This window comes from Periophthalmus magnuspinnatus, chromosome 24, assembly GCF_009829125.3.
Source record: "Periophthalmus magnuspinnatus isolate fPerMag1 chromosome 24, fPerMag1.2.pri, whole genome shotgun sequence".
NCBI classification, from domain to species: Eukaryota; Metazoa; Chordata; class Actinopteri; order Gobiiformes; family Gobiidae; genus Periophthalmus; species Periophthalmus magnuspinnatus.
The window spans coordinates 2,652,287-2,670,829 of NC_047149.1; the positions used below are offsets into that span (position 1 = coordinate 2,652,287).

Here is an 18,543-nt window from a genome sequence, read left to right on the forward strand (position 1 = left end):
AAGTAGACCAGAACCACAGTGTAAATCTAATTCAGAGGCACGGAAGTACCCCGCTAGACCCTTCTCCAGATCTTACCAGAATTCTCCTCATTACGGTTGGCCCAGACACAGAGAGAACATGCAGATTAGGCTCTACATGGTAACTTCTCTCGGTGAGTTGTGAGGAGGTTTATTTTCTCAGAGAGTCGTGATAGAAATTTCAAAGTAAAAATCTAATTGCGATGACTGGACGGTTCCAGGTGAAGCATCTAAGGGGCGTGGTTTCAAGTGTAATGGGTGGATTTTGTGCTCTTGTGGGCGTGGCCTATCCTCTGGTGGGTGGGGTTCATGCTCAGGTAAGTTTGCCTGTCGAGGGGGGGGGGGGGGGGCAGACAGAGTTCCAAACAGAGTCCACATGGATCTGCTCATCTGGAGTTTACTCACACTGCACACGCTGACCTCCTCCTCTCACGCAGACAAGTAATACTTATACTACTAATACTGCTGTCACTACTACTACTACTACTATTAATAATGCAGCTACTACAACTACTATTACTGTTAATACTGCTGCTACTACTACTACATCTACTGCTAATATTACTTCTACTACTGTTACTTCAACTGCTACTATGTCTACTGCTGCTATTACTTCTACTACTGCTACTTCGACTGCTACTACTACTACTGCAACTACTACTACTACGACTACTACTACTACTACTGCTACTACTACTACTGCTACTACTGCTAGTACTAATCAACATTTTTTCCCCAGGTATGTTACCACGACACCAGAGCCAGCAAAATCAAGGTAAGATCTGTGGTCCTGGTTTAGCTCTGGTTCAGTCCCGAGTCACACCTGGTTTAGTCCTGATCTAGTCCTGGTCCAGTCCTGGTGCAGTCCTGGTCTAGCCCTGTTTTTTCTCTCCTCTCTTAGTCCCTCGTACTTGGTGGTGAGTCCTTCGGTCTTTTGTCCAGATGTTCCGTTCAATTTGTTTGTCTCAAACCTTCTGCTTCATCCGCTGGAGTTCAAAGCCGAGATCATCCAAGACCGTGACCAAGACCAAGGTCACGTCTTCACTTCGGTCTCCTCTGTGATCCAAGGTGAAAATAATCCAGTCCAGTGCTTCTCAAACTGTAGTACAAGTGTTTAGAGTCTTAGTGCTGAGTTAAAATTACTGTCATGATGTAATCCTGGTTTACATCTGGTTTAGCCCTAGTTCAGCCCTTATTTAGACCTGGTTTAGACCTGGTTTAGATTTGGTTTGGACTTGGTTTAGATCTGGTTTAGACCCGGTTTAGATCTGGTGGTCCTCACAGGCCATGGTTTTAAACCTTACGTTTTTCTGCCTCTGTCTCAGGTGAACATGAAGAACTACTCCACCTGCCCCCCTTCGACTCTGCATCTGTGAGTACCTTCAGTTGGTTTGAACCAGGATCCTGCTCTGGACTCAAGTCTGAGCCAGGATCCTGGTCCGGACTCAAATCTGAGCCAGGATCCTGGTCTGGACTTGGCTGGTCGGGTTACCATTAGTCTTTGTTCTGGAAAGTACGTTTTATCACTTCTAAAGATCTTAAAAAGTAAAGAAATAATTGCTTGCATTCTCGAAACATACTGTAGCAGACCTATTGTGCTTGTGTGTGCTCTAGTTCTAATTATAACCACTTCTGACACTCATCATTTTTTATATAGTTTACACATGTTAAATCTCGATATTCATCTAAAAAGACTTAATAAAAGAAACAAGTCCACTGACTTCCTCATTAGAAAACTGTGGTGCCCAGTGGGATCTCATGTCAGCGTAAACGTCATCCCCACAAAATGGGATAGCTACACATCACACTAGAGCAGCACATTTTTTCGTACCAAAATGACTATGCGACACCACCGAATCTTACGAGTATCACTGAAGAGCAGATTTAAATTTAAATGTTTTTTCCCCTCTCTCTCCTTAGATCCATGAGGACTCTGAGCTGTGGCTTCTGGTCCGAGGCAGAGACCCAGACTCAGACCAAGACCTGGTCTTAAACCAGACCAGACTCAGATTCAAACCCGGGACCCAGACCACCCTGATCCAGACCGATCAGCCCCGATACAAACCTGGAGACCGGGTCAGAATCCGGGTCCTGTCCTTCCAACGGACAGATGGAAGGGGAATCAACAGCACCAAGGATGTATACATCAAGGTCTGAACTAGTATTGAACCAGGACTACACCAAGACCAAATCAGAACTAAACCAGGAGTAAACCAGGACTACAGCAGGACCCAATTAGAACTAAACCAGGACTAAACCTGGACTGAACTAGGATTAAGCTAGGACTAAACCTGGACTGAACTAGGACTAAACCAGGACTAAACCTGGACCGAACTAGGATTAACATAGGACTAAACCTGGACTGAACTAGGACTAAACCAGGACTAAACCTGGACTGAACTAGGATTAACCTAGGACTAAACCTGGAGTAAACTAGGACTAAACCAGGACTATCCTGGTCTCTGGCCCACAGGACCCTGGGGGAAACCTGCTCAGACAGTGGTTGTCCATGGACAGTTTTTATGGAGTCTCGTCGCTTGAGTTTCAACTTTCTCCAAGTCCTCCTCTGGGAGAATGGACCATCTCAGCCATCGTACAGGTCACAAATCCTACTACTGCTTCTATCGTTACTACTACTAATGCTACACTACAACTACTATTATTACTACTAGCACTACTACTATGATGCCTCTTATCTGTTTTAACAGAAACTATTAGAACAGCAGAGCATGTTCTAATAGTGTTGAGTGTGAGTGTTGAATGTATATTTGGGCACTGATGTAACTATTTTAAGGGGCAGGTGTTTTAATATACTTTGCATATTGGTGAATTGTGGAGAAGCCCAACCAGGGACAGGAGTTGAGAATTAGCTCTTGCTATAAACTCTATATGCATCACATCAGCTGCAATGTTCATGTTGTAACTATGTCAGATTGCATTGTCCCTGTCAAATAAATAAATAAATAAATAAATAAATAAATAAATAAATAAATAAATAAATAAATAAATAAATAAATAAATAAATAAATAAATAAATAAATAAATAAATAGTTTCATGTTATTGCAGTATTTAAATTGAAAATTCTTTAAAGGTCACTGGTTCAATCCCAGTTCACAATGTGACTGTGGCCTTGGGCAAGATATTTCACCTATGTTTTATATTTGTGAATATGGTGTATAAGTGATGGGTTTTTGGGGAGGCCTTGGGTACAGATTGGTGGCCACACTTCGATCTTTCTGCCCCAGGGCAACTGTGGCTAAAGTCTAATGGTTCATATTCTGTGTGCAGGGGGTGTCCACAGAGAAGCACTTCCATGTGGACCTTTACAGTGAGTCCTGGTACAATCCAAAACATCACATCATGTAATTGTTGAAACGTGTGTTTTTACCATGTGTGTTTTAAACATGTTTTTTTAAACATGTGTGATTTAAATGTGTGTATTTAAATCACACATGTGTGTCTTTTAAACATGTATGCTTTTAACACGTGTCTTTTAAACATGTGTTTTAAATGTGTGTGATTCAAACATGTATGTTTTTAACATGTGTCTTTTTAACATATGTTTTAAATGTGTGTGATTTAAACATGTGTGTTTTAATCATGTGTGCTTTAAACATGCATGTTCTGTCTCAGCTCTGCCAAAGTTTCAAGTGGAGATCCACGCTCCCAAAACAATCCACCTCAAAGACACGCTCATGGGAACTGTCACCGCCAAGTCCGTAAAAGTCCCTCAGGTTTGACCAAAAATACAGTTTAAAAGAATAATCTAAAAAAAGAACCATGTTCGTGTTTTAGACATTTTCACGGGAAATACGTCCAAGGAACTTTGAGGCTCACTTTCATCCACCACTCACACCGCCGCCAGGAAACCTTCCACCAGACGAGCTGGGTAAGGACCAAAGTGTCCCCAAAATGTACAGGTGAAGCGTCCCTGTCCTCACACACATGTCCTCACACAGACACATGTACAGGTGAAGTGTCTCTTTTTGTTTCAGTTTGATGGAAAACATCATTTTCATTTTAATATTCCACAAATGAACTTTTCAAATGTGAGGATGAGTTTCTATGACGACTACGAGGAAGAATACTTGGAGATACATGCAGAAGTCACTGAGTCCATGACAGGTAATAAACCAGAACCAAACCAGGACCAAACCAGGTCTAAACCAGGTCTAAACCAGGACTAAACCAGGACTAAACCAGGACTAAACCAGGACTAAACCAGGACTAAACCAGGACTAAACCAGGACTAAACCAGGACCAAAACAGGACCAAACTAGATCTAAACCAGGACCAAACCAGGACTAAAAACAGGATTAAAAAGAGGATTAAAACCAAGGCCAAACCAGATCCAAACAAATACCAAGCAGGCACTAAACCAGGACTAAACCAGAACTAAACCAGGGCTAAACCTAGTCTAAACCAGGCCCAAGCCATGTCTAAACAGGACTAACACCTAAAATGTAAACAGCGAATAAACCAGGACTAAAACCATGACTAAAGCAGGACTAGACTTTGTTTAATCCTGGTTTAGTCCTGGTTTTAAACCAGGTCTTGAACAGATCTTCCTCTGTTGCAGGCCTTCAGTATAATTCCTCGGCGACTGTGGATTTGGCAGAACATTTGTATAAACTTTCCTTTGTGGGACATCGGCACCTGCTCCGGCCTGGATCCACCTTCCACGTCCTGGTACGGATCAGTCCAATCAGCCCTCTCACACAGCCTGACCTGGGAATTTACCTGGATTTGGCCAGAGCAGGGTCATGCCAAGACTGTCACTCCCTGATTTATTATTTGCTAAATTTCGCGTCTGTCATGCTAGTCATGAGCGTAACTTTACTTTCAATATTTTATTCCAGAAGCGGTCAGACATTTTCTCTGTCAGTTGAAATTTTAGTTCACAGGAGCTAACTAGAGATAGGGTAATTAAAGAAGCAATTTTTGTTAGGAAAGGCAATCTTTACTTGAACAGGAACAGGGGCCTCAGACATCATCTATCCCCCATCTATAACTACATTTTCAGACCCAAAGCAAACAAAGCAAACAACAACAGAGCTAGCAAGGAAGCTAATAGGTGTGAAAACAGCCATTAAGAGTTGTATGAATAAATTACGTATGTCTCAGCCACAGTGCCCATGTAGTGCATCTTTAACTTCAAAATAATAATACTCAAGTAGAAGTACAAAGTAATAATCTCAAAAATGACTCAAGTAAGAGTAAAAGGTATTTTGGAAAAGTACTCTTTAAGTTACTCTTACTTGAGTAGTAACTGTTGGGACGTAACATCTGATGTTTAAATTTGATTAAAAAACACAAAATGTGGTATTTTCAAGCAGACACAAAAACGAGCCAAACTAAATCTCTCTAAATATCTGAAGGAGCCACAAACACAAACCATTTCATATTGTTACATAAAATCACTTTAGACTCACTCACAGTGTGAAGAGGAACCACAACTTCTTTTCAAGTAAGAGTACTGTTACACTGTACAATCTATTACTCAAGTAAGAGTACTGTTACACTGTACAATCTATTACTCAAGTAAGAGTACTGTTACACTGTACAATCTATTACTCAAGTAAGAGTACTGTTACACTGTACAATCTATTACTCAAGTAAGAGTACTGTTACACTGTACAATCTATTACTCAAGTAAGTGTACTGTTACTTCAAAAGTATGCTGCTAGAAAAGTACTCTGAAAAGTAAATAAATGTAACCGAGTACTGCCCACCTCTGCCTGTGTGTTTCTGTGCAGTTGAAGGTGCAGAGATTTGATGGAGCTCCTCCTCATGAGTCCTACCTGCCCAAAGTCCAGGTCTCAGTCCTGCAACAGAAAACCACCCCTTGGACTTGGGTCTGGACACCAATGCAGGGACTGGACCTAAACCATGGACCGGACCAAGACCGTGGACCGGACCAGGACAGTGGGCCGGACCAAAACCACGGACCGGACCAAGACCATGGACTGGACCAGGACGAGGACAAGGAGGAGATGGAGCTGAGCGTTCCAGAAGATGGAATCATACCTCTCTCCATAAAACTCAGAGAAGACACACAAACGCTCACTTTAGACGTGAGTAAAACTGGGACTGAACTGGGACTAAATCAGGACTGAACCAGGACTAAACCAGGACTGAACCAGGACTGAACCAAGACTAAACCAGGACTGAACCAGGACTGAACCAGGACTGAACCAAGACCAGAACAAAGACCTGCGGAGACCAGTCCGGGTCCAAGTCCAGGATCAGGTCTCCAGAAAAAGAACCTCCCAAGACCACACGGCCCTGAGACAATATCTGGACCAGAGGAAGGATCAGGACTGAACCAGGACTGAGCAAGAATGAAACCAGGACTGACCCAGGACTGAGCAAGAATTAAACCAGGACTGACCCAGGACTGAACCAGGACTGAACCAGGACTGAACCAAGACTAAACCAGGACTGAACCAGGCCTGATCCAGGATTAAACCAGGACTAAACCAGAACTAAAGCAGGACCGAACCGGGGACTGAACCAGGACTGAATCAGGACTGAACCAGGATTGAGCCAGAGCTAAACCAGGTCTACACCAGGTCACCTGGTCTAAACCTCTTCTTCTCTTCAGGCTTCGTTCGATGACAGTTCTACCACACTGATGGTTCACAGTTCTCACGCGTCTCCATCCGGATCCTACCTGCAGATCCAACCCCCAACCTCACCTGCACAGGTAAGAGTCATGGAGGGCATCTGATGCAGGGGGAGGGCATCTGGCACAGGGCATTTGATTTTCTCTTTTTTTCAGGCTGGTTCTCGTGTGACTCTGAGAATCTGGAGTAGCTTTGACCTCCACACATACCGCTACCTGGTAAGAAAAGCTCCTGGTTCTGTCTTTGGTTTGTTCTTGTTATAGTCATGGTCTAGTCCTGGTTTAGTCCTGGTTTAGTTTTTGTTCAATCCTGATTTAGTCTGGGTTCAGTCCAGTTCAGTCGTGGTTTAGTCCTGGTTCAGTCATGGTTTAGTCATAGTTTAGTCCTGGTTTAGTCCTGGTTCAGTCCTGGTTCAGTCCTGGTTCAGTCCTGGGTCAGTCCTGGTTTAGTTCTTGCTCAGTCCTGGGTCAGTCCTGGTTTAATTCTTGCTCAGTCCTGGTTCAGTCCTGATCCTTCCTCTGGTCCAGATATTGTCTCAGGGCCGTGTGGTCTTGGGAGGTTCTTTTTCTGGAGACCTGATCCTGGACTTGGACCCGGACTGGTCTCCGCCGGTCTTTGTTCTGGTCTTTGTGGTTCTTCCTCACGGAGAGATCGTCATGGACCGAATCCAACTGCACATCAAGCACCACCTCAAGAACCATGTGAGGAGGGGGAGTGGTAGTAGCAGTAGTAAAAGTAGTAGTAGTAAGAGAAATAGTAGCAGTAGCAGTAGTTGCAATTGTAGCAGTTGTAGCAGTAGTAATAACAGGAGCAGCAATAGCAATAGTAGGAGTAGCATTAGTAGTAGTAGTGATAGCAGTAGCAGCAGTACAGCAGATGCAGTTGTGGTAGTTAATCTCTCCTCTGATTGGCGGTGTTTCAGGTGTCACTGAAATGGAGCAATAACACATTGAAGCCTCACGAGGTTGCTACTCTCAGGGCGTCGGTGTTAGAGCCACACTCATTGGTGGGAATCCTGGTGGTCGACATGGCAACGATGAGAGACTCCGCCCACAACGACATCACAAAACATCAGGTAAGGACAGAAATGAAGGAAAGAAAATGACAGGTGAGACAGGTGAGACAGAGACATAAACATTCAGAGTAATTGCCCAAAGGTGATATTTCTGTAGTTTTGTGACGAGCTTTGCACAAAATCTCAATACTTTTACTCTCTATTTACTCTCTTTTATACTCTATTGTCGATGCGGCTGCTCATAGTTGTGGTCGTAAGGTCTGCGGTGCTTGTCGCGGCGGCAATCCCCGAACCTCGTGGTGGACACCTGGAGTAAGGGATGCCATCAAGCTGAAGAAGGAGTCCTATCGAGCCTTGTTGGTTCGTGGGACTCCTGAGGCAGCTGATGAGTATCGGCGGGCCAAGCGTGCCGCGGCTCGGGCAGTCACAGAGGCAAAAACTCGGGGTTAGGAGGAGTTCGGGGAGGCCATGGAGGAGGACTATCGGACGGCCTCAAAGAGATTCTGGCAAACCGTCCGACGCCTCAGGAGGGGGAAGCAGTGCTTCACCAACACTGTTTACAGTGCGGGTGGAGAGCTGCTGACCTCGACTGGAGATGTTGTCGGGTGGTGGAAGGAATACTTTGAGGATCTCCTCAATCCCACTGTCACGTCTTCCGAGGAGGAAGCAGAAACTGGGGACCCGGAGGCGGACTCGTCCATCACCCTGGCTGAAGTCACTGAGGTGGTTGGCAAGCTCCTCGGTGGCAAGGCTCCGGGGGTGGATGAGATCCGTCCTGAGTACCTCAAGTCTCTGGATGTTGTGGGACTGTCTTGGCTGACACGTCTCTGCAACATCGCGTGGAGGTCGGGGACAGTACCTGTGGAATGGCAGACCGGGGTGGTGGTCCCTCTGTATAAGAAGGGGGACCGGAGGGTGTGTTCCAATTACAGGGGAATCACACTCCTCAGCCTTCCCGGTAAGGTCTATTCCAGGGTACTGGAGAGGAGAATCCGACCGATAGTCAAACCTCGGATTCAGGAGGAGCAGTGTGGTTTTCCTCCTGGTCGCGGAACACTGGACCAGCTCTATACTCTCCATCGGGTCCTTGAGGGTTCATGGGAGTATGCCCAACCAGTCCACATGTGTTTTGTGGATCTGGAGAAGGCATTCGACCATGTCCCTCATGGTGTCCTTTGGGGGGTGCTCTGGGAGTATGGGGTCCGGGGCTCTTTGCTAAGGACTGTCCGGTCCCTGTATGACCAGCACAGGAGCTGTGTTTGCATTGCCGGCAGTAAGTCAGACCTGTTCCCGGTGCATGTTGGAGTCCGCCAGGGCTGCCCTTTGTCACCGGTTCTGTTCATTATACTTTTTATTTTCTCACAAAATAAAAAAAAAGTTTTCAAAATCTGGAAATGTGTTAAAAAGTGACTGATTTGCAACCTTGAACATGAACAATGGGTCAAATCTTCCATCTAAGATAGTCCTGACCAAGACCAGCTCAAGATCTGGAGATGGGTCCCACTGATCCTGACAGGTTTAACACAGAGACACTGAAGGGTTCTATCATGTAAATCATGTAAAATGTTGTTTCTTCATCAGAAACATGCCAAACATGGAGAGGTCCACACATGTTTGAGTAATCTTATTCTTTTCATGCGCTGGTTTGGAGAATTACACTGTTTTGTTTTCCCATGTTCAGGTGCTGCTCTGTGTGAAGTTTAACTTTGGTGCGTTCAGGTGCTGCTCTGTGTGAGGTTTGACTGTGGTGCGTTCAGGTGCTGCTCTGTGTGAGGTTTATTCATTTATTTTTTAATTATTTTTTTCATTTATTTTAATTAGGACAGTGCATATTAATCAACATGTCAACAAACAGCATCAATGTAAATATGCCAGAATTATACAATAGCTAGTTTACATCCATTGTCCTAAGGCAGGTCAAAAACAGAACATTTAAAGAAACACACAGACGAGACAAAAGTGCACATAGACATGACAACAAGTGAACCACAATAGACCATTCTCTGAGTTTAAGAGGCCCCAAGAAGAAAATAATCTACCTGTGTGAGCATGTTTGATTATTTTTCAACCAATCTTTCAGAGTGTTCCTGACATGGGCAGGTAATGTGTTCCATGACTGTGATCCTCTGATAGACGTCACCATTTGGCCAAATTTGGTCCTGCGTCTCTGTATGTTACAGTCTCTGGTCAATGCTCTCATGTTCACTCGGTCAGTCATTTTTTTACTTATAAAATCCATTAATGGTGGAGGAGCAAGTCCATTTAAAACTTTAAAAATAAGGTAAGCATCCATAAATACCTGATAACTTTCAAGATCCAAAATATTATATTTACTTAAGATATTACAATAGTGATACTGTAGAGGCTTTTTGTCCAGTGTTTTCAATGTTTTTTTGAAAAGGGACTTTAGGGGCTTCAGGACGGCCTCTGATGTATGAGACCATGTGGTATAGCAGTAAGATATGTGACTGAATATCATGGCATGTATTTACGAGTTGGCTGATTCTGTAGATTCAGGTAAGGTCTTATATGTTTGAAGTTTGACTGTGGTGTGTTCAGATGCTGCTCTGTGTGAGGTTTGTGCTGTGTTCAGGTGCTGCTCTGTGTGAGGTTTGTGCTGTGTTCAGGTGCTGCTCTGTGTGAGGATTGTGCTGTGTTCATGTTCTGCTCTGTGTGAGGTTTGTGCTGCATTTAGGTGTTGTAGTGTGTTTGAGATTTGTACTGTGTTCAGGTTCTGCAGGAGATGGGGAAACTGGACCCTCTTCAGAAGGACCCTCATGAGGACGAGATGATGATGCAGATGGGAGACCCCCACTCTCTGTTCACGGTCAGTCTGCAACAATGCAGCCACCACAGTTGCCCTGGGACTGACAGAGCAGCACTCCTGCTCCTGCTGAGCTAGATACACAGACAGGGGGCGCTGTAGGGTTGTCAAAAGTATCAAAATCAGACACTAATCGATACTAAAACTAGTATCAAAACTAGATACTCATGTTTCGCAGGTATCAGTGCTAAAAAAGTCACATTGACAGGACAGAAACGGAACAGAAACTATGGAACCTACCTGGATCACTAAGGGATTACACAGATATAAGGCCACACAGGAATAGAACACAAAGTACTTGCATTATTGTTGGAAATCACAGTTTATTGTCTAAAGAAAGAAGATTTTCACTATCTTCATGGTAGCAGCAGTATCAAATATGAAGTATCGAGTCTATTTGAAATGTAGCTTGAGTTTGTTAATATCACAACGACACTGGGCCGCTGGAGCTCTCTAACGTCCCTCTGGTTCTACAGGAGTTGGGTCTTGTGGTTTTGACCAATGCCTTGTACGGAGAGGTCCATAACCCTTTGATGCCATTTTTACGTAAGTTAACTCATTACTTTGACATGAGATGCATTTAAGGTTTCACTTAAAAAGATCCATATTACACTCTTCTCTGATCTATGTTCTAACGAGTTGTGTTTTGTTTCATTCACACATGTTTAACACACAAACCCTGCAGATTAGGGCTGTCTTCTTTTCTCAAACACTCATAACAAGAAGTGCTCCACTGTGTTTTTAAACTCCATACATCTTCACTACAATCATTTGGATCATTTCAGCCCTGAATTTGCACAACTCTACTGAACTAAAGGTAAAAGAAGCTGTTAACTTGAAAACTACTACCATGACATCACTGTATTTTGAGCTTTGGAGATGTAGACAGACTAATAATGAAGTGTTACTCAAACATGTGTGAATGAAACAAAACACAACTCCACGTATGTTTTTGAGGAGGGAATAGCATTATAAGATGATTTAAGGCTCACAAAACTAAAACAGCTTGACCAGGTAGCTTAATCAGGGCTGAAGGGCAGTGCCTCCCTCTAGATGTAGCAGTGGGTGGTGACATTTTAGTGACGACACCAAAAATGATAAGATAAGAAAACCTTTTTTGTCCCACAATTCGGAAATTCCAGTTTTGCAACTTACAGTTAAAGGAGAGCAAGATAATAGAAGTAAACAGTCAAAAAAATACACATAAACACAACACTGTGCAAATTTGATAAAAAATAACTCTTACAACTCTTAAATAACTACATGGACTCCTGGTTCAGTACATGAACACTGAAACAGTACATCACTTAATATTTATGGTGTGTACTTTTTCCAAGTGTGGAGATATTGGATATTTTTGTTTGAGCAGTACAGGGTTGAATAACTCACTTCTATGGCTGATATTGGTTCATTCTGCTGTTTGTTAGTTGCAGCTCAGGCCTGTCTATTTAAAATGGTTCTCTGGGATTATCGTGCTTTATTGTTATATATATATATATATATATATATATATATATATATATATATATATATATATATATATATATATATATATAGAGAGAGAGAGAGAGAGAGAGAGAGAGAGAGAGAGAGAGAGAGAGAGAGAGAGAGAGAGAGAGAGAGAGAGAGAGAAAGAGAGAGAAAGAGAGAGAGATAGAGAGATAGAGAGATAGAGAGATATGTGCTTTGTGGTTTTAAATGTTAAATTGTGTGTTAAATGTGGGACTCTTAACAGCAGGGGCGCTCCCAGAGATAGTGGCGTTTGACTCACCTGGACCAGGCCAAACCGGACTAGGACAAAACCAGGTCTACACCAGGACCCACTTCCCTGAGACCTGGATCTGGACAGACCTCTTCACTGGGTAAGGACTAAAAAGGACTAAAGCAGGACTAAACTAGGACTCAACCAGGACTACAAGAAAAATAAACCATGATTCCACGAGAACTAAAACAGTGAGACTAAACCACAACTAAACCAGGGCTAAACCAGGATTGGACAAAAACTATACCAGAAATAGGCCAGGACTGAACCAGTACTGAACTAGGACAAAACCAGCACTAATTCAGGACTAAACAGGACGTAACTAGGACTGATTTTGGTTCTCTTTCCTCCAGAAACCAGACCACAGCAGATGTGTCGGCTCTGACCCCAGACAGCATCACGTCCTGGGTCGCCACGGCCTTCGTCATGTCCCCGATTCTGGGGATCGGCATTGTGGATCTCCCTGTCAAGGTCTGAGTCCTGGTTCAGTCTTGGTTTGATCCTGCTTTAGTCCTGCTTTAGTCCTGCTTTAGTCCTGCTTTAGTCCTGCTTTACCAGTTCAATCCTGGTTCAGTCCTGATTTATTCCGGGCTCAGTTCTGGTTCAGTCCTGCTTTAGCTCTGCTTCAGCCCTGGTTTTGTCCTGGTTCAGTCCTAGTTTATTCTTGGTTTAGCCCTGGTTCAGTCATGCTTTAGACCTGGATTAGTCCTGGTTCAGTCCTGCTTTAGACCTGGATTAGTCCTGGTTCAGTCCTGCTTTAGACCTGGATTAGTCCTGGTTCAGTCGTGCTTTAGACCTGGATTAGTCCTGGTTCAGTCCTGCTTTAGACCTGGATTAGTCCTGGTTCAGTCCTGCTTTAGACCTGGATTAGTCCTGGTTCAGTCCTGCTTTAGACCTGGATTAGTCCTGGTTCAGTCCTGCTTTAGACCTGGATTAGTCCTGGTTCAGTCCTGCTTTAGACCTGGATTAGTCCTGGTTCAGTCCTGCTTTAGACCTGGATTAGTCCTGGTTCAGTCCTGCTTTAGACCTGGATTAGTCCTGGTTCAGTCCTGCTTTAGACCTGGATTAGTCCTGGTTCAGTCCTGCTTTAGACCTGGATTAGTCCTGGTTCAGTCCTGCTTTAGACCTGGATTAGTCCTGGTTCAGTCCTGCTTTAGACCTGGATTAGTCCTGGTTCAGTCGTGCTTTAGACCTGGATTAGTCCTGGTTCAGTCCTGCTTTAGACCTGGATTAGTCCTGGTTCAGTCCTGCTTTAGACCTGGATTAGTCCTGGTTCAGTCCTGCTTTAGACCTGGATTAGTCCTGGTTCAGTTCTGCTTTAGACCTGGATTAGTCCTGGTTCAGTCCTGCTTTAAACCTGTTTCAGTCCTGATCTATTTCATATATTTGTGTTGTAGTTGACGGTGTTCCAGGACTTCTTCTTGTCTCTGAATCTTCCTCCGTTCATCGTCAGAGGAGAGGAGCTTCTACTGGAGATCCACGTGTACAACTACAAGTACCAAAACCTCACGGTAACAGATTCCCCAAGCACCACAAGCATTGGGACCTCACAGTAAGAGCGTCCCCAAGCACACAAGCATCAGGACCTCATGGTAGGAGGGTCTCCAAGCACAGGAAAATAACGGAAATTGTGAATTGTCCAGCAAAAATATGAATATTTAACTTAAGGGTCAGAGGGCTCTTGTACTTTTTTGTGATGAATTCTGATCTCATCTGATAAAAGAAAAATATCAGCTCTCATGGACCTATAAAACTATAACCAACTTCTGAACCAAGAGCAGTTTGTCTAAAGCCACAAATAAAAAATAACACTAACACTCACCAAAATGTAACAAGACTTTTTGACCTAGTTACAAGTCCCTAAATCTCATTTTACTGAAATATACTTCACTTGGATGGGAATGGGAAATCAAAAATCAAACAAATCTACTTTCTTTTGGATGATCCCTTCAGACAACATCTATAACTGTCCTTATACTGTATTTACCAAAGAGAATCCAGGGTGGCTTGAGTAGATCACACTCTTATAATGAGAGTAGATCACACTCTTTTAAGGAGAGTAGATCACACTCTTTGGAATGGATCACAGTCGTATGACAGTAGATCACACTCTGGGGGTAGATCACACTATTGAGAGTAGATCACACACATAATGACAGTAGACCACACTCTGAGGGTAGATCACACCATTGAGAGTAGATCACACACATAATGACAGTAGATCACACTCTGAGGGTAGATCACACTACTGAGAGTAGATCACACACATAATGACAGTAGATCATACTCTTATGTGAGTACATCACATTCTTGAGAGTAGATCACACACACAATGAGAATAGATCACACTCTTGAGAGTGAATCACACTCTTATGACTGTAGATCGCTCTTATAATGAAAGTAGCTTACACTCTTATAATGAGAGTAGGTCACACTCTTATAATGAGAGTAGGTCACACTCTTATAATGAGAGTAGATCACACTCTTATAACGAGAGTAGATCACACTCTTATAACGAGAGTAGATCACACTCTTATAATGAGAGTAGGTCACACTCTTATAATGAGAGTAGATCACACTCTTATAACGAGAGTAGATCACACTCTTATAACGAGAGTAGATCACACTCTTATAATGAGAGTAGATCACTCTCTTATAACGAGAGTAGATCACACTCTTATAATGAAAGTAGATCACACTCTTATAACGAGAGTAGCTCACACTCTTATAATGAAAGTAGCTCACACTCTTATAACGAGAGTAGATCACACTCTTATAACGAGAGTAGCTCACACTGTTATAACGAGAGTAGATCACACTGTTATAACGAGAGTAGATCACACTCTTATAACGAGAGTAGATCACACTCTTATAATGAGAGTAGGTCACACTTTTATAACGAGAGTAGATCACACTCTTATAACGAGAGTAGATCACACTCTTATAATGAGAGTAGATCACTCTCTTATAACGAGAGTAGATCACACTCTTATAATGAAAGTAGATCACACTGTTATAACGAGAGTAGCTCACACTCTTATAATGAAAGTAGCTCACACTCTTATAACGAGAGTAGATCACACTCTTATAACGAGAGTAGCTCACACTCTTATAATGAAAGTAGATCACACTCTTATAACGAGAGTAGATCACACTGTTATAACGAGAGTAGATCACACTGTTATAACGAGAGTAGATCACACTGTTATAACGAGAGTAGATCACACTCTTATAACGAGAGTAGATCACACTGTTATAACGAGAGTAGATCACACTCTTATAACGAGAGTAGATCACACTCTTATAACGAGAGTAGATCACACTCTTATATAACTTTATAATGGGAGTGAAGAGCAGGGAGGACATTCAGTACATCGCCTTCAGTGCATTTTTTAAAAAACTCATGGCTTTCAATATCCATTCCATATTACAATACTTGTCATAGTATTATTACGACTCCCAAAGCACTGGAATCACTGATCAGTACCTCAGGATAAGACAGCCCATAATATGCCTGAGACAGAGCATCAGAGTCTTATATTAATAAAAATAAGGGTTTACAGAAGTGACTTGCTCCCCACACTGTGTGGTGTGAGCTGCTTCTGGAGCCACAGCTGCCCTGGGGCTGAGGTAAGAGGCTGTTGTTTTAAGTCCAAAAAGCACATTTAAAACACAAGATTCGGCTAAATGTTTTAATAACTTTATGGCTTATAAAGTTTCAGAAACAGATTTTGATAAAATGACTGGTCTTGTAGTATATAAACATATATACAGCAGTGTATGGTTCTGAGCTTAGACTCTCGTGAACTTGATCGGGGCGTTGCTCTGAAGTTTGAGCTCCTCTTTTGTGTCTTTATCTGTTGATGTTGCTTTAGAAACGTGTGAGAAAAATGCACAATAAAACCTCAAACAATGGTTTAAAGTTTAAAGCCTTTTTGTCCAATTCAAAAGTACAACCCCATCTCTTTATGATTAGAATAATCCTATTTAAATAACATCCCCTATGGCAAAAATGTTGACACATTAGATTTTGTATATTTCCTGGTTTGTACAGTGTCCTCTGTGCTTCCTCTGCTTTGCCCTATTAAACTGACTGTGGTCTGTTAGGGACAGTAAGTGAAGCCATTTCCGCTTCTAATGTAATTGTCTTTAAAAAGTTGTATAAAAGTTGTATAAAAGAAGACAAAATGAACATCTTTGGATTGATAAATGCGTGTGTTTTTCCAGGTGGAGGTAGAAGTGGAGAGCCCCGGAAATCTGGAATTCCTGAATGGCTTTGTGCACTCGGAGGTTCAGACTGTGATGGTGAAACACAATGGAGCCGCCTCTGTCCGGATCCCAGTCCGAGTGCACTCTGTCGGGGACGTGCTGCTGTCTGTGAGGGCCCAAGCTCCAGGGGCCTCTGACCACATTCAGAGGACCCTTCACGTCAAGGTACCAGAGAAAAAAAAGTCCTGGTTCAGTCCTGGTTCAGTCCTGGTTTAGTCCTTGTTCAGTCCTGGTTTACTCCTGGTTCAGTCCTGGTTCAGTCCTGGTTTAGTCCTGGTTCAGTCCTGGTTCAGTCCTGATTTAGTCCTGGTTTAGTCCTAGTTCAGTCCTGGTTCAATCCTGGTTTAGTCCTGGTTTAGTCTTGGTTTAGTCCTGGTTTAGTCCTGGTTCAGTCCTGGTTTAGTCCTGGTTTAGTCCTGGTTCAGTCCTGGTTCAGTCCTGGTTTAGTCCTGCTTTAGTCCTGGTTCAGTCCTGGTTTAGTCCTGGTTCAGTCCTGGTTTAGTCTTGGTTCAGTCCTGGTTCAGTCCTGGTTTAGTCCTGGTTTAGTCCTGGTTTAGTCCTGGTCTAGTCTTTAATAAACCTTGTGCTTTCTGCAGGCTGAAGGTGTCCCTCAGAGCTTCACAGTCTCCAGACTCTTGGTTCTTACGAAGCTCCAGCCCAAAGTCGAGGAGCAGATTCACTTCACCATCCCAGAGCACGCCGTCCCGGGCAGCTGCCAAGTCTGGGTCAGCACCGTAGGTCAGTGCTGTGTGTCCCTGTGTGACAGATGCTCTCCTGTGTGTCAGATGCCCTCCCTGTGGTGTGTCAGATGCCCTCCCTGTGTGTCAGATGTTCTCCCTGTGTGTCAGATGCCCTCCCTGTGTGTGTCAGATGCCCTCCCTGTGTGTTAGATGCCCTCCCTGTGTGTCAGATGCTCTCCTTGTGTGTCAGATGCCCTCCCTGTGTGTCAGATGCTCTCCTTGTGTGTCAGATGCCCTCCCTGTGTGTGTCAGATGCCCTTCCTGTGTGTCAGATGCCCTCCCTGTGTGCCAGATGCCCTCCCTGTTTGCCTGATGCCCTCCCAGTGTGTCAGATGACCCCTATCCCTCAAATAACTTAATTGTATAAATAAAAGTCCAAACATTCTGAGACTTTCTGGACCCAATGTGATCAGTAGATAGTCTTGTTACATCAATTTATATGTCTAACCAGCTGAATCGATTCCCAAGCCAATATCGGTGCTGATATTTGATACCAATCAAGTGCATCGATAATTTAACCTTAAGATAGCTCAAATTCAGATGTAGACATGTGATTTGCCAATAGAACATGCAGTAATTCTTGATTTTAAATTGATGAAATATTAAGTAAATGCTTCAAGAATTCCACCAGAATTCAGATTAGATCAATCCAGGCTATTCTAATGTCACAGTGTGGTGAATTTGTTGTAGGCCTTAGGCGCAGAATGGCAGCCACACCAGGGCAGACTGTACCTAAGGAGTGAATGGGCACACACACCTGTTGAAAAGTCCATATAAGGGTTGTGTCTCCAGGTGACGTTCTGGGCGTGGCCATGGAGGGCCTGGACTCTCTGATCCAGATGCCCTCAGGCTGTGGGGAGCAGAACATGATTCATCTGGCTCCTATGGTCTACCTGCTCCAGTACCTCCGGGCCAGCGGAGAGACGCAGGGGGCTGACGTGGAGAGGGCCCTACAGCTCATGAGAGTGGGTAAGGAGGGGAGGAAAAGAGGAGGAGAGAGAAGGGAGACAGAAGGAGAGAGGAGAAGAGAAAGGAGAGGGGAGGGTGAGAAGAAGAGAGAAGGGAAAAGGATGGAGGCAATGTGGAGAGCGCTTGAAAGCTCATGAGTAAGGAGGAAAGGGGAGGGAGGGGGAGAGCAGACGAGAGAGGAGAAAGAAGGGATGAGGAGGAGAGGGCCTAAATCCTACTACTGTTACTAACACTAACAGTACTACCTGTACTCGATTGTGTTGTTTCAGGGTATGAACAGGAGCTGGCCTTCCTCAGAAAAGACGGATCCTTCAGTGCC

At 43.6% G+C, this 18,543-nt stretch overlaps 1 protein-coding gene across 1 annotated transcript in view; it reads left to right on the forward strand.

Moving 5' to 3' along the window:
• Positions 1–221: 221 nt before the first annotated feature.
• The window catches only part of cd109 (CD109 molecule), a 27,452-nt gene continuing 9,130 nt past the window's right edge, over positions 222–18,543 (forward strand). Inside the window, exons 1-23 of the mRNA XM_055232382.1 lie at positions 222–335; positions 1,011–1,086; positions 1,344–1,390; positions 1,939–2,169; positions 2,492–2,617; positions 3,308–3,347; positions 3,653–3,734; positions 3,815–3,908; positions 4,015–4,144; positions 4,599–4,708; positions 5,776–6,093; positions 6,624–6,725; positions 6,801–6,863; positions 7,173–7,346; positions 7,568–7,720; positions 10,392–10,487; positions 10,961–11,030; positions 12,220–12,346; positions 12,600–12,717; positions 13,644–13,757; positions 16,474–16,680; positions 17,112–17,253; positions 18,048–18,220. Of these exons, the coding sequence (XP_055088357.1) occupies positions 222–335; positions 1,011–1,086; positions 1,344–1,390; positions 1,939–2,169; positions 2,492–2,617; positions 3,308–3,347; positions 3,653–3,734; positions 3,815–3,908; positions 4,015–4,144; positions 4,599–4,708; positions 5,776–6,093; positions 6,624–6,725; positions 6,801–6,863; positions 7,173–7,346; positions 7,568–7,720; positions 10,392–10,487; positions 10,961–11,030; positions 12,220–12,346; positions 12,600–12,717; positions 13,644–13,757; positions 16,474–16,680; positions 17,112–17,253; positions 18,048–18,220 (2,907 nt within the window). The remainder of the gene's footprint in view (positions 336–1,010; positions 1,087–1,343; positions 1,391–1,938; positions 2,170–2,491; positions 2,618–3,307; positions 3,348–3,652; positions 3,735–3,814; positions 3,909–4,014; positions 4,145–4,598; positions 4,709–5,775; positions 6,094–6,623; positions 6,726–6,800; positions 6,864–7,172; positions 7,347–7,567; positions 7,721–10,391; positions 10,488–10,960; positions 11,031–12,219; positions 12,347–12,599; positions 12,718–13,643; positions 13,758–16,473; positions 16,681–17,111; positions 17,254–18,047; positions 18,221–18,543) is intronic.